The sequence below is a fragment of the Pleurodeles waltl genome, chromosome 6 (assembly GCF_031143425.1).
Source record: "Pleurodeles waltl isolate 20211129_DDA chromosome 6, aPleWal1.hap1.20221129, whole genome shotgun sequence".
NCBI lineage: Eukaryota > Metazoa > Chordata > Amphibia > Caudata > Salamandridae > Pleurodeles > Pleurodeles waltl.
The window spans coordinates 227,999,968-228,014,225 of NC_090445.1; the positions used below are offsets into that span (position 1 = coordinate 227,999,968).

At 45.6% G+C, this 14,258-nt stretch overlaps 1 protein-coding gene across 1 annotated transcript in view; it reads right to left on the bottom strand.

Moving 5' to 3' along the window:
* Positions 1 to 14,258, bottom strand: part of FMNL1 (formin like 1) — a 355,813-nt gene that overhangs the window by 157,360 nt on the left and 184,195 nt on the right. The window contains exon 4 of the mRNA XM_069237968.1: positions 2,035 to 2,108. Coding sequence (XP_069094069.1) covers positions 2,035 to 2,108 — 74 coding nt within the window. The remainder of the gene's footprint in view (positions 1 to 2,034; positions 2,109 to 14,258) is intronic.

Here is a 14,258-nt window from a genome sequence, read left to right on the forward strand (position 1 = left end):
CTTAAAGCTAGCTCAACAAGGTAAACTTATGTCAGGGTGCAGCTGGCTTGCTCATAACCCAAAAGAGCTGGACAAATAATCATACCTATACATAGGGGCCTTGATTGAGCGATGCTCAAAGACGAGGAGGGATCAGGTAGCACAAACAAATGCTCAATTCCAGTACCCTCTGCAGAGTTCTCAACCTAGTATTAATCCCTGTAATAACATTTACAACTCATGGAAATACCTGTGTAATCAAATACGACAAACGCAAACACACAGGAAGGGACAGACATCTGAAAATTAGGATGGGCGTGTCCAACCCTCGAGGAAATGGCACTCTAGAAAAGGACAATCAAAGAAGGTAACATGAATGCCTAAACATTATCAGTAGCTGACCAGTGATGACCCACTCAATATGTAAAAAAACAATTATGGACATCATTCCAGTCATGCAGAAAGAAGGGCATCGATTCTAGCCATTTTGTAGCAATGTTATGCACAGGGGCGTAGCTTCGGGGGGGCTTGTTGGGGGTGTTGTACCCCTGTAGTAAATGTATCTTCTGGTAAATAGTTGGGTACATGTGCTTTCAGTCAGGTATGGTAAGGTGTCTGTTGGAATTCACCAGGATTTTTTACATATACACAAAAACTCACACACCTTCTCTCCCTCTCTGTTTTGAAAGTCTTCAAAAATATTGGTTACTTAGTACTTCTACCAATTCACATTTGTCTACCTTTCCACTGCCCCTCTAGCCCCTCCCATGCGCTCTGCTTGTTGTATAATGTGTTTTAACATTATATGCCAGCCTGATTGTTGGGAAATCTGAAGCTCGCCCCTCCCCCCCCACACACACACACACCCATCTTAATTTTACTGACCAAGTTACGGCCCTGATCACAGGGGAAGATAAATGACTAGGTAATCGACCACTCAACTAGTCAAAAGTGCCCTCATAAATGAGCAGCTGTGACTGAAACAAGTGGATAAACAATCCCCCATGTGAAGACATTAGTTAAGAGGAAGTGACATCAGTGTTCATATTTGGATTACTGCGACCCGAATAGAAATAATATTTATTAGACTGCTTTCAATTTTTTGAGACATAGACACTGATTATAAACATTGTCCTAGTGGTGGGGAGCCAACCCCAATTGGAAGCAAATTTCAAAACAAGTTAAAACTCACTCTCAGTGGCAGTCAATCAGAAATGCTAAGAAACCACAGGGCCGCCTAATCTCAGCATGATTTAATCTCATCACATATGAATTCACAGATATCGAATATAAAACTACCAGTGCAGAAACATTTAATACCAACACCGGGCCATCACAAAATCCCATTAATTTAAACTCTAGCTAGCACGAGCATCTGTAATTTCCAATACCAGCCAGTACCAGAAGCTATCTATAGATAATCTTAATAGCACAATTTCAACATCCGTTCAATTATAAAACTAGACTTTCCCAACACCACATAGTCCCAAAAAACAGTCAGAGCCAAAATAAAATAATTCTAATAGGGACCATTTTCAACAACCATCGGTCCCAGTACTCATTCTTCCTAAAATAACACAATCACTCAACTAACCAGAATCAAAACCCTCCAATGTAAATTGAAAAAGTCGTCCATTCTAATATTATTCACTCTGAACACCAGTGAATGCCAACCAGTTAACATACGAACTGGTCGAAGCACCAGCCTCTCTAGCGTAGGGTCGATTCTAGCACCCAATATTTACACCAGCTGATACTACAAATACCAACCCACCACACCATACATCAAAACCAGTCAATATCAAAACAAGTTGATGTCAAAATCAGATCCCATACTCACTAATCCCAAATACACCTCATCCCAATATCAGTCAATCCCAAAATATTCCGAAATCAAAAACAGACAACCCTAAAACCACCCTGTCCCAAGAGTAGACCAGGAGCATCCACTGGATAGTGGAGTCTTCGTTTAATGCTAAACATGCAAAGTGTGCTTAACCTCAGCGCCACAAAACATGGCCACAGCCTCAAAGATTCACGGGGGCAGTCACTTACCCGATGTGATTCGTCCGTAGGGATATTTCCAGCTCACGTAACACTTGTGTGGATTCATGGAGGCGCCTCTTTAACTGGGTAGGGCGGAAGAAGAAACAAATGTCATTAACATTTTAATATAACAAACACAATACATTCAGTACAAATTCCTGCCAAAAAAAGAGTCAAGAAAACGTATTTGTTTTGGTTCACTGCCTTTTTTCATTGTTTTCACCAGGTTACAACAATTTGCGCAACAAACTTACAGTTAACATAAGGAATGTGTCTGTAAACAAATAAGCACAAACTGCAGTACATCATGGGACTTGGGCAAAAATGTGAGAAATATGTTTGCGGAACAAGACGCATTAATAACAACATCTGTGCTTAAGATCATCTGAGCTGTAGAAAAAAAAAACAATAACAGTCTGCAAGTAAATTACGTATCTTACTCTTAACTAACTTGAACAACCCTCTCGCCACTCACCACCCACCACCCAAACCACAGCACGACGCCTTCCCTCTGAATACAATAGGAACATCCCCAGGACATTGACAAGGAGCTTCTGTTCATACGTAAACAATATGTCATTGTACTAAAAAGCGACTTTGTGTCTGTCTCCGCTGCTTACTTTGTGACGCAGTTTGCAGATGGTAGACCCCAATGCTTGATTCTGGGGAAAGGGACTTATCTTTTATCCCCAGACTGTGACCCAAAACAAGAGAAATTAAGAAAACGTAGAAAGAAAGAGGAAAAGATTGGAAAACAGTTACAAAGTGATGTGAGAAAGCATGGATAGGAAAGAACCTCCAAGAATGAGATAGCGAGACAGAAATGGCAGGCGGGTGGAAGAAATAGGCATGATGTGGAATCAAGACTAGGCAGCTGCTAAGAAAATAAGAATACTTTTGTACCCCTCTGTCCCCACACAAATGTGCACACACATGCGCACACACAAACAACAATATATATATATATATATATATATATATATATATGTGTGTGTGTGTGTGTGTGTGTGTGTGTATATACAGGGAGTGCAGAATTATTAGGCAAGTTGTATTTTTGAGGATTAATTTTATTATTGAACAACAACCATGTTCTCAATGAACCCAAAAAACTCATTAATATCAAAGCTGAATATTTTTGGAAGTAGTTTTTAGTTTGTTTTTAGTTTTAGCTATGTTAGGGGGATATCTGTGTGTGCAGGTGACTATTACTGTGCATAATTATTAGGCAACTTAACAAAAAACAAATATATACCCATTTCAATTATTTATTGTTACCAGTGAAACCAATATAACATCTCAACATTCACAAATATGCATTTCTGACATTCAAAAACAAAAAAAAACAAATCAGTGACCAATATAGCCACCTTTCTTTGCAAGGACACTCAAAAGCCTGCCATCCATGGATTCTGTCAGTGTTTTGATCTGTTCACCATCAACATTGCGTGCAGCAGCAACCACAGCCTCCCAGACACTGTTCAGAGAGGTGTATTGTTTTCCCTCCTTGTAAATCTCACATTTGATGATGGACCACAGGTTCTCAATGGGGTTCAGATCAAGTGAACAAGGAGGCCATGTCATTAGATTTCCTTCTTTTATACCCTTTCTTGCCAGCCACGCTGTGGAGTACTTGGACGCGTGTGATGGAGCATTGTCCTGCATGAAAATCATGTTTTTCTTGAAGGATGCAGACTTCTTCCTGTACCACTGCTTGAAGAAGGTGTCTACCAGGAACTGGCAGTAGGACTGGGAGTTGAGCTTGACTCCATCCTCAACCCGAAAAGGCCCCACAAGCTCATCTTTGATGATACCAGCCCAAACCAGTACTCCACCTCCACCTTGCTGGCGTCTGAGTCGGACTGGAGCTCTCTGCCCTTTACCAATCCAGCCACGGGCCCATCCATCTGGCCCATCAAGACTCACTCTCATTTCATCAGTCCATAAAACCTTAGAAAATCAGTCTTGAGATATTTCTTGGCCCAGTCTTGACGTTTCAGCTTGTGTGTCTTGTTCAGTGGTGGTCGTCTTTCAGCCTTTCTTACCTTGGCCATGTCTCTGAGTATTGCACACCTTGTGCTTTTGGGCACTCCAGTGATGTTGCAGCTCTGAAATATGGCCAAACTGGTGGCAAGTGGCATCGTGGCAGCTGCACGCTTGACTTTTCTCAGTTCATGGGCAGTTATTTTGCGCCTTGGTTTTTCCACACGCTTCTTGCGACCCTGTTGACTATTTTGAATGAAACGCTTGATTGTTCGATGATCACGCTTCAGAAGCTTTGCAATTTTAAGAGTGCTGCTTCCTTCTGCAAGATATCTCACTATTTTTGACTTTTCTGAGCCTGTCAAGTCCTTCTTTTGACCCATTTTGCCAAAGGAAAGGAAGTTGCCTAATAATTATGCACACCTGATATAGGGTGTTGATGTCATTAGACCACACCCCTTCTCATTACAGAGATGCACATCACCTAATATGCTTAATTGGTAGTAGGCTTTCGAGCCTATACAGCTTGGAGTAAGACAACATGCATAAAGAGGATGATGTGGTCAAAATACTCATTTGCCTAATAATTCTGCACTCCCTGTATATATATATATATATATATATATATATATATATATGTGTGTGTGTTTACAAATTAAGCACTGCCAGTCTCCCAAAGGATGAATCTTGATCCACTTTTAGGCAGCACATTTTAGGAACACATCAGAGCCCTTGCCAGAAGGCCCTGTTTGAAAGGGAACCATGTCTGCCACTGAACTTCATACGTTGGACAGCTATTCTCCCACCCCCACCCCAGAGCCACTGCTGCATCCTACTCCTACATTCCCCTCTGCCAACTACTCATCCCTCATAGCTGTACTCCACCAGTGCTCCTTAGGGAGACAGGCTGTGGCTTTGGAACAAGGAAACCCACATCCAGTTTTCCCACCTGGCTACCTAGTTTCTCATTACGAGTGAGTGAATTTAATCTAATGATAACTCCAGGTGAAATTCAACCACCAGCAATTCCAAGTCTCTCTGGGTCTACAAATTTGAGTTCTGCAAACTCAAGACCCCACACTTCTGGGCCTGTAGACACTGGACCCTGTAAAAAACCTGCAGGGGCAACTCCCCAGAGCAGCAGTACAGCCTGACCCCTGCAGCAGCATGGTGGGGGGGGAGGTGGTAGACAGTGCTCCCCTGTACAGGCTGGAATATGCCTTGACCCTCTGCTCACTACCCAAAGTTGAATACCCCTTCTCGGCCCTCCCTCTGCAGAAAATGTCACACAGAAAAATACCTTATATCCCTGCTTCTCTATAATTGCTCTTCATTCTGGGGGGGGAAAGCATAATCACCAGAATTTGAGGTGGGATACCAACCTGAACCAGAGGCAGACTATCTGTAAGTCTCCTGTGCCATGATAAAGAATGCCAAAGTTTCAAGTACCAAGTAGGAAGGGTTCTCACCTTCGGCTGAAGCCAGACCTGAGCAATGCTACATTAATCTCCAGAACTAAATGCATCATATGTCCTTAGGAGTGGTGCTCTCTCCAATCCGAATATTGAATCACCCACACCAGACAACAGCAGAAGGCCCTATGGGACATTTGTTATCTCTGACTTGAAAAGGTCAACCCAAAGCTGCGCAGGCCAAACTCAGACAGGTAGCAATGGTTCATGTTAGCATCGCTGTTAGAAATGGGGTTTTTGGTTGGCAGTCAGGTTGCCCTCAGTCCAAGCAAGAACCCTCACTCTAGTCAGGGTAAGTCACACACAATCCAAAATCAGCCTGTGCCCACCCTCTGGTAGCTTGGCACGAGCAGTCAGGCTTAACTTAGAAGGCAATGTGTAAAGCATTTGTGCAATAAATCATACAATACCATAATATAACACCACAAAAATACAACACACAGGCCCATATTTATACTTTTTGACGCTAAACTGCGCTAACGCAGTTTAGCGTCAAAAAATTTTGCGCCGTCTAACGCCATTCTGAAGCGCCATGCGGGCGCCGTATTTATGGAATGGCGTTAGCCGGCGCAAGCAGACCGGCGCTGCCTGGTGTGCGTGGAAAAAAACCACGTAGACCAGGCAGCGCCGGCGTTGGGCAAAAATGACGTTAGGGCGTCTTAAAATGGGGCAAGTCAGGTTGATGCAAAAAAATCGTCTTAACCCGACTTGCGCCATTTTTTAACGACGCCCATCCCCCATCAACATGACTCCTATCATTGTAAAGATAGGAGTCATGCCCCCTTGCCCAATGGCCATGCCCAGGGGACTTCTGTCCCCTGGGCATGGTCATTGGGCATAGTGGCATGTAGGGGGGCACAAATCAGGCCCCCCTATGCCAAAAAAAATTATTAAAAAAAAAAAAAAAATACTTACCTGAACTTACCTGAATGTCCCTGGGGTGGGTCCCTCCAGCCTTGGGTGTCCTCCTGGGGTGGGCAAGGGTGGCAGGGGGGGTCCCTGGGGGCAGGGGAGGGCACTCTGGGCTCATTTTGAGCCCACTTGTCCCTTAACGCCATGCCTGACCCAGGCGTTAAAAAGCGGCGCAAATGCGCCGTTTTTAGCCACGCCCACTCCCGGGCGTCTCTTTTGCCCGGGAGTATAAATACCACGTAAAGGCCTGGGAGTCATTTTTTAAGACGGGAACGCCTCCCTTGCATATCATTAACGCAAGGAAGGGGTTCACGCTAAAAAATGACGCACATTCCGGGAACTTTGGCGCTAGACGCCTCTAACGCCATAGTATAAATATGGCGTTAGTTGGCGTTAGTTTAGCGTCGAATTTGCGTCGAAAAAAACGACGCAAATTTGGCGCAAACGGAGTATAAATACGGGCCACAGTGTTTAGAAAAATATATAATATTTATCTGGGTATTTGCAGGTCAAAATGATCAAAGATGCAATATGAATTTGTAAAGATATCACTGAAAAGTGATATCAAGTGTCTTAAGTCTTTAAAAAGCAAACAAAGTCTTTTTCAAGCACAAAGTACCTGGTTTCTGGTGGAAAATCTCCGCAAAGGGCCGCAGAAGAAGAGATACGTGGAAAAATGGTGTGTGCGTCGATTTCTCCCCAGCACACACGGACTTGCGTTGTTATTTTTCACACAGGGAAGTCGTGTGTCGTTTTCCGGCGTGCGGACAGTCTCTTTCTATGGGTCGCGGGGATTACCAGATGTCCCGGGTCTGTGCGTGGATTCTCCTGCTTGTTTTACGGCTGCGCGTCGTTCCGCGGGGCTGTGCGTCGAAGTTTCGATCTCACGGCAGGCGTCGCGTCGATTTCTCCTCTGGAAGACGGACGGCGTTGTCCTTGCGAGGCCATGCATCGAAGTTCCGGTCGTCCCGAAGGCGTCTCGTCAATCAGCGTCAGTTTGCGGCGTTTTTCTCGCAGCGGAACAAGCTGTGCGTCAAAAATTTCGCCGCACGAAGCGTCCAAGTGAAAAAGAGAAGTATTTTCGGTCCTGAGACTTCAGGGAACAGGAGGCAAGCTCTATCCAAGCCCTTGGAGAGCACTTTTACAGCCAGACAAGAGTTCAGCAAGGCAGCAGGCCAACAGCAAGGCAGCAGTCCTTTGGAGAAAGCAGACAGGTGAGTCCTTTAAGCAGCCAGGCAGTTCTTCTTGGCAGGATGTAGTTTCTGGTTCAGGTTTCTTCTCCAGCAAGTGTCTGATGAGGTAGGGCAGAGGCCCTGTTTTATACTAAATTGTGCCTTTGAAGTGGGGGTGACTTCAAAGAGTGTCTAAGAAATGCACCAAGCCCCCTTTCAGTTCAATCCTGTCTGCCAGAGTCCCAGTAGGAGGGGTGGCAGTCCTTTGTGTGAGGGCAGGCCCTCCACCCTCCCAGCCCAGGAAGACCCATTCAAAATGCAGATGTATGCAAGTGAGGCTGAGTACCCTGTGTTTGGGGTGTGTCTGAGTGAATGCACAAGGAGCTGTCAACTAAACCTAGCCAGACGTGGATTGAAGGGCACAGAAAGATTTAAGTGCAAAGAAATGCTCACTTTCTAAAAGTGGCATTTGTAGAATAGTAATATTAAATCCGACTTCACCAGTCAGCAGGACTTTATATTACCATTCCGGCCATACTAAATATGACCTTCCTGCTCCTTTCAGATCAGCAGCTGCCACTTCAACAGTGTATGAGGGCAGCCCCAATGTTAGCCTATGAAGGGAGCAGGCCTCACAGTAGTGTAAAAACGAATTTAGGAGTTTTACACCATCAGGACATATAACTACACAGGTACATGTCCTGCCTTTTACCCACACAGCACCCTGCCCTAGGGGTTACCTAGGGCACACATTAGGGGTGACTTATATGTAGAAAAAGGGGAGTTCTAGGCTTGGCAAGTACTTTTAAATGCCAAGTCGAAGTGGCAGTGAAACTGCACACACAGGCCTTGCAATGGCAGGCCTGAGACAAGGTTTAGGGGCTACTGAAGTGGGTGGCACAACCAGTGCTGCAGGCCCACTAGCAGCATTTAATCTACAGGCCCTAGGCACATATAGTGCACTCTACTAGGGACTTATAAGTACATTAAATAGCCAATCATGGATAAATCAATCAATGGTACAATTTACACAGAGAGCATATGCACTTTAGCACTGGTTAGCAGTGGTAAAGTGCCCAGAGGTCAAAAGCCAACAACAACAGGTCAGAAAAAATAGGAGGAAGGACGCAAAAAGTTTGGGGATGTCCCCGTCAAAAGGCCAGGTCCAACAATCGCCATCAGTACAAATAGTCTGGTGTGCTCGGTGCCACCAAGGTCACATGGGAATGTTCCATCCAGTTTACTATCTGAGCACACCTTGTTATTAAACCCATCTTCATCGGTCAGCGGGGAGATGCTCCCACACACTCTGCCGCTGCGACTTATGATCCACTGTCTCAGTGGAAGAATCATTGGCAGTGAGGTAATTCTGCGTGCTGCTGGTATATTTACCAGTGTCCCAGCTTTACATTGTCTTCTTGTGTTTGGGTAAAACCCACACTCCCAGGTTCAGCCTGGTCAAACATCAGGCTTTCACTCCAGAGACTGGTTCAACCACACACTGATGAGTATGTGGCTGGTCACTCATGATGACCCAAGCATCATGTACTGGGGCCCCAGGCCCTTAAAAAACACAACTATTGTTTCTCTTTCAGCGAATGAGTGCTTAATCAAGTTAATCACTATAAATTACTATGCTATGTTGTTTATATAAAATGTACAGAATTACAGATGGGTAACTGTCAATAACAGTTTTTTTTCCACCTGGGGTTCCAAGTGACAATAGGTAGATAACAAGTGCAAAGCGTCCCACAGATGTACTAAAACAAAAGTATACCATCTCCCCCACCAAAATAGAAATGCTGTTATGCAGCCTACCACCATCCTCCATAACCCTTGAAAACACCTTTCATGTTCCCAGGTGCACAAAAAATGCCTGGGGGCATACTTACCAACATTTCACGCAATACAGTATTCAATCCACGCTGAGTAATTTGCGCGGGTTTAAATATCATGAAGTGCTGATATTCCGGTTCCTCTGCTTGTGTATCCCACAGGAGGGGAAGGAGACGGGTGCACGCGGCTTCCGGCACCAACTGTAGTGCCACAACGGGCTATTTGGCCCGCCTCTACCACATAACTACAGTTTGACGTAGGTCTTGAGGACATACAAGAGGAACTGGAAAAAGGAAGATAAGTGAATTACTTTGGTGCCATTACCAGGCAATTTGGCCCACGTGACGATTTTTTGATGTGAGGTTTGATGACATACAGGAGGCACTGAAAAATTGGAAAATAAGTGAATTACTTTGCAACCGGGATATATGAGGACTAATTAATGAAGGGAACCCATTGAGATTGTTTATCAAGCTCACGCTACATACTAGATTTGGAGAAAGTCTTATTTCTAGTTTGCCCTGAAGAAATCTTTTTTAAGAGACGAAACACGTTGGCTGTTTCCAGTGTAAATGTGTGATGATTTTAAGAAGGGAAAATAAAAAGAGGACTGCTCATGTCATATATGTGGCTGGGACTTTTGAGCCGTTACTTCTGATGTGGTGTACCTCACCACCTTATTTTATTGTTCCAAGCCCTTTTTCTGGGCGAGCGCAAAGGCTCTCCATCCATTCTGTAATCTCTCTTTGGGCTTCAAACCACGCCCATGCCACGTCAGTCACATACATTGGTTAGTGGGCTTGCCTTTTAAAATCCACTTGCTTTCATTTGTGAAAGGCATGCATACCTCATGCTTTTTCTGGTCTTTAGCCCACCTACACAGCACCGGTAACTTACTAAAAACATACGAGGCTCGATGTTTTCAGCCTGGGGTCCGGACTACTTTATCTTTTTATTTTCCACGCAGCGCGATCGCGCTGCATTTTACATAGCGCGATCGCGCTGTGTTTTTTTTTTGCTTTACAACGCTAATAGCTCTAACTCAAATGCGAGACCATTGAAAATGCATGTTTAGGATTGCACCTTGGAAGCTAGTGTTTGGAGTGAGTGCACACAATTACACCTTTGAAGGTCAAAGATTTATAGCTTTTGGAATAAGGGTTAGGTGCAGCACTTTATGATCTGCTGCCCTTTATGGTATATTCACGCAATACAAAGCAGCAAGGGAAGTTGCTGCGTTGAGTTACATGAAAAAGACAGAGCAGAACTGCACCATATTTACATATGGCACATTTCTGCTTTCTCTTTGCTCTGGTGTTATGGTCAGGATAGCTTTTGTGCAGGAACTGATACCTTTCGGCACAAAAAGTATCCTTTAAGGCTATTTTCTCTCTGCGTGTACGAGGAAAAATCAAGATATTTCTCCTCATTCCACCAGCCTCGTGTACATGCACCATTTGGAGCAAACCCTGTTTACAAGTCTTTGTAAATATGCGCTTGTGTCAAATACATGACTTGATGCATGGGAATGCCAATGCTGCACCCATGTAACGCCTTCTTGATGCAAGGTAACCCAAGTCAGTGTTACTTTTTTTAAATAAAAGGAAGCACTGTATCACCACCTCGGGGCCCAGACTGCAATTCCCAGCATTGTCCTTGGCTGCCACATCAACCCTGCTCCTGGAGGCGCTATTAAACAACAGACAAGACCCCGCGGCGCAAGACACGCGGTATTACCGCCTGGAGGCCCAGACTGCAATTCCCAGCATTGCCCTTGGCTGCAATGTCATCCCTGCACCCGGAGGCACTATTAAAAAAGAGGCAGGTCCCTGCGGCGTGGGACACACCCGGGCTGGGCCTGGGCAAAGACTGGGTCAAGAGCACGCCCGTCTGCGCCCATCCACGGGCAGACGAGGCTGGGCTGGGCCGACTATCTTTTGTCCTGGTAAGCCCCTCTTGTCTTGTCAGGCGAACTACTTTCCTGCTCATCAGAGGTAAGCTTCCCTGGAGGCCAATTCAATGGGTAAACATAAGGTGGATGGGGCCCCCGGTAGACCGGTGGCAACTTCTCACCCTAGCACTACCATGGATGACATGCTGGAACAGGTTATGGGAATTATCTCAAAGGAGATTACTTTGACTGAGAGGAGAATGTCTATGGAACGTTGCCCTGATAAGGAGCCCATCCTTGAGAACACTACATCTAACTGCCCTTCTGTAATCTCCAGTTTCATGGAACCCCCCAGCCTGCCCACTGGTTCCCATAGCTGTCTTGGATCCGCTTAGTGATGGCAAAGGAGAGGCTGTCATTTCTCCGAGCCCCATTGGCTGTCCCTCAGAACTTGAACCGGCAGTGAAGACGAAAAAATCCATTGCAAAGGTAAGGGTGGGGGCCAGCAAACTGTGCACGAAACACCAGGGGCTGCTGTCCTCTTGGTGCCTTAAGCTGTGCAACAGTCAGTCAACACAGACTTTTTGGCCACAAATTCACCTCACCTTGATTTTCCCCATGGGAGGTTTAGTGATATTCGTGAGGGCAAACTGTCTTTATTTAAGGAACAGCATAGACGTGTGGAAAGCAGTGTAAGGGACATCCTCGTCAAGATGTTTAGCTTAGAGAATCGTGTGACTGTGCTACCAATATCTAATGATCTTGACGTCCGCAAAGGGGTGAGCTCCTCAACACGAGTGGTTACAATGAAGCCTCTCGCAGGCTCAGAGGGTCCTTTTGACAACACTCCAAGATCTCCCTCACTACCCGCAGCTGATTTGATGTCCGGTACCTGAAGTGAGATTATGCCGCTTACCGGGGAGCGGAGGTTGGTACTTCTGAGCTGGTGAACTCGGGAACCCTTGTAAACATAAGCAAAGAGCGTTTGGATTTACCTCCTACCTCGTGCCCATATGTCTTAGTGCTAGCCGGGGTTCTTCCCCTTAAGGCCTCCCAGACTGAATCGTGGTCGGTCCTACATAATAATTGTGTAGACTGGCTCAATAAGTACAAACAGTTTAGTGTAGGTAGCTTAAAGGAGATTGTAATGGTGCGCAGAGTGGGGTGGGTGGGACGCTCAAAAAAGACATTGAGGGAGATTGCATTGTTGTGAATTTTCGGAGACCTTCTTGTGTGAAATCCCTGTTGCATTTGCAGGCAGTTTTGGGGGGTAAAGAAATGAATATTTGTGCACTTCCCCTAGGGTACTTTTACAAACCTGTTGCGCCGCCTACTGCAGCGCGAGCCGAACATTCGGCTCGGGCTGCACAACGCGTCTACAGGACGCGGCGTGCCCCCAGTCTGCTGTGTACCTTACGAGGCCCCAGATTGGGCATGGGGCCTCGCTCTGTTTATGTGCACCGCGTTTTTCGTGCCCCCTGACCCCTCTTACCTGTTCTTTCACTTTCTGTTCTTTTCTTCTTTTTCTGGGACATCTGGTTGTACCTTCCTTTATGTTTTTTCCCCTTTCCCATGTTACCTTTTTCTTCCCAGCATTCCTTGTTCCCTATTCCCTATGGTTCCTAGTCTATTCTATTCTATGTACTTTTCCCTAACTAAGATGGTGTCCTTTAACTTCCTGTTGGTCGTTTCCTGTTTAGTGGTATTTAAGGGATGTATTTTCTTTCTTTCCTTGCGCTGCAACACTTTCTGTTTTAATGGTGTCTTCGCTCCTGATTCTTAGCCTATCGGTTCTGGATCTCGTCAATTCTGTGTATTACTCATATTTTGCTTCTGTTGATTCCTGTTCTTTTGTTCCTGTTTCAGGAATCTATCTGTTTGGAGGTTTTTTCCCCTTTTCAGGTTTTTTTTCCCCTTTTCAGGTTTTTTTTCTGGGCGCTATTTCTGAAGGGCACGGTCAGTTCTTGGCGTTTCCATTGCCTACAGCACCATGGCTACCAGAAAGAGTCGCCCCTTTCTGGGCCAAAGCCGAACATTCAAGACCCACGCCACTCGATCTGCGGATTCCAGGCGTAAGCAGCACTCGAGTCGTGACAGATTGCAGTGCCAAATTCTCCCGACGTCCTCTATCACCATGGATGATATGGTGGAGGCTGCTGCAGATCCTGATCAATCTCTTCTGACAACTATTCAGCAACAAGCTCAGGAATTGCAACAACTACGCAATGAAAATGCTGCGTTACAACAGGCTTTGGCTTTCCGCAGTGGCGATGTTCTGACTATCTCCGCCTCTACTCCTCGTTTCTCCGGTGAACCAACTAAACTACGTGAATTCCTTGATGCATTAACGGTGTATTTCGCCTTCCGACCTACCCAATTCTCCCATGACAGGACAAAGGTGGGTTATCTTATCAGTGCATTATCCGGTCCTGCCTTGGCCTGGGCAACCCCGATGGTATCATCCAACGACCCGGTATTGTCGGACTATTCCGCCTTTGTGAATCGCTTCAAACAAATGTTTAGTCGTCCAGGATTGGAGGCCTCTGCGGAAGAAGCCTTATGTGACATCCAACAAGGCTCACAAGATGTCCTTCAATATATTACGCGTTTTCGTCAGCTAGCGGCAGAGACCACCTGGGTGGAACGTACTCTGGTGACTTTGTTTCGCAGAGGACTTAAAGAAGAGATAAAAGATGAGTTAGTACACTCCACCAGAGGTGAAGATCTTCGTGGTCTGATGGATCAAGCACTTTCCATCGAGTACCGTCTTCAAGAACGACGATTGGAAAAGAGAAAGAATAGAGGATCTTCCCAGCCAAGCACCTCACGGGTTTATCTGCATCGTTCTGAGGAACCTCGCCCCCCTGCTAGAGACATAGAGGGAGAACCCATGCAGGTTGATACTACTCGAGCCCCGCTCTCCGTTAGCGAGCGGGAAGACAGACGTAAGAAAGGATTGTATCTGTACTG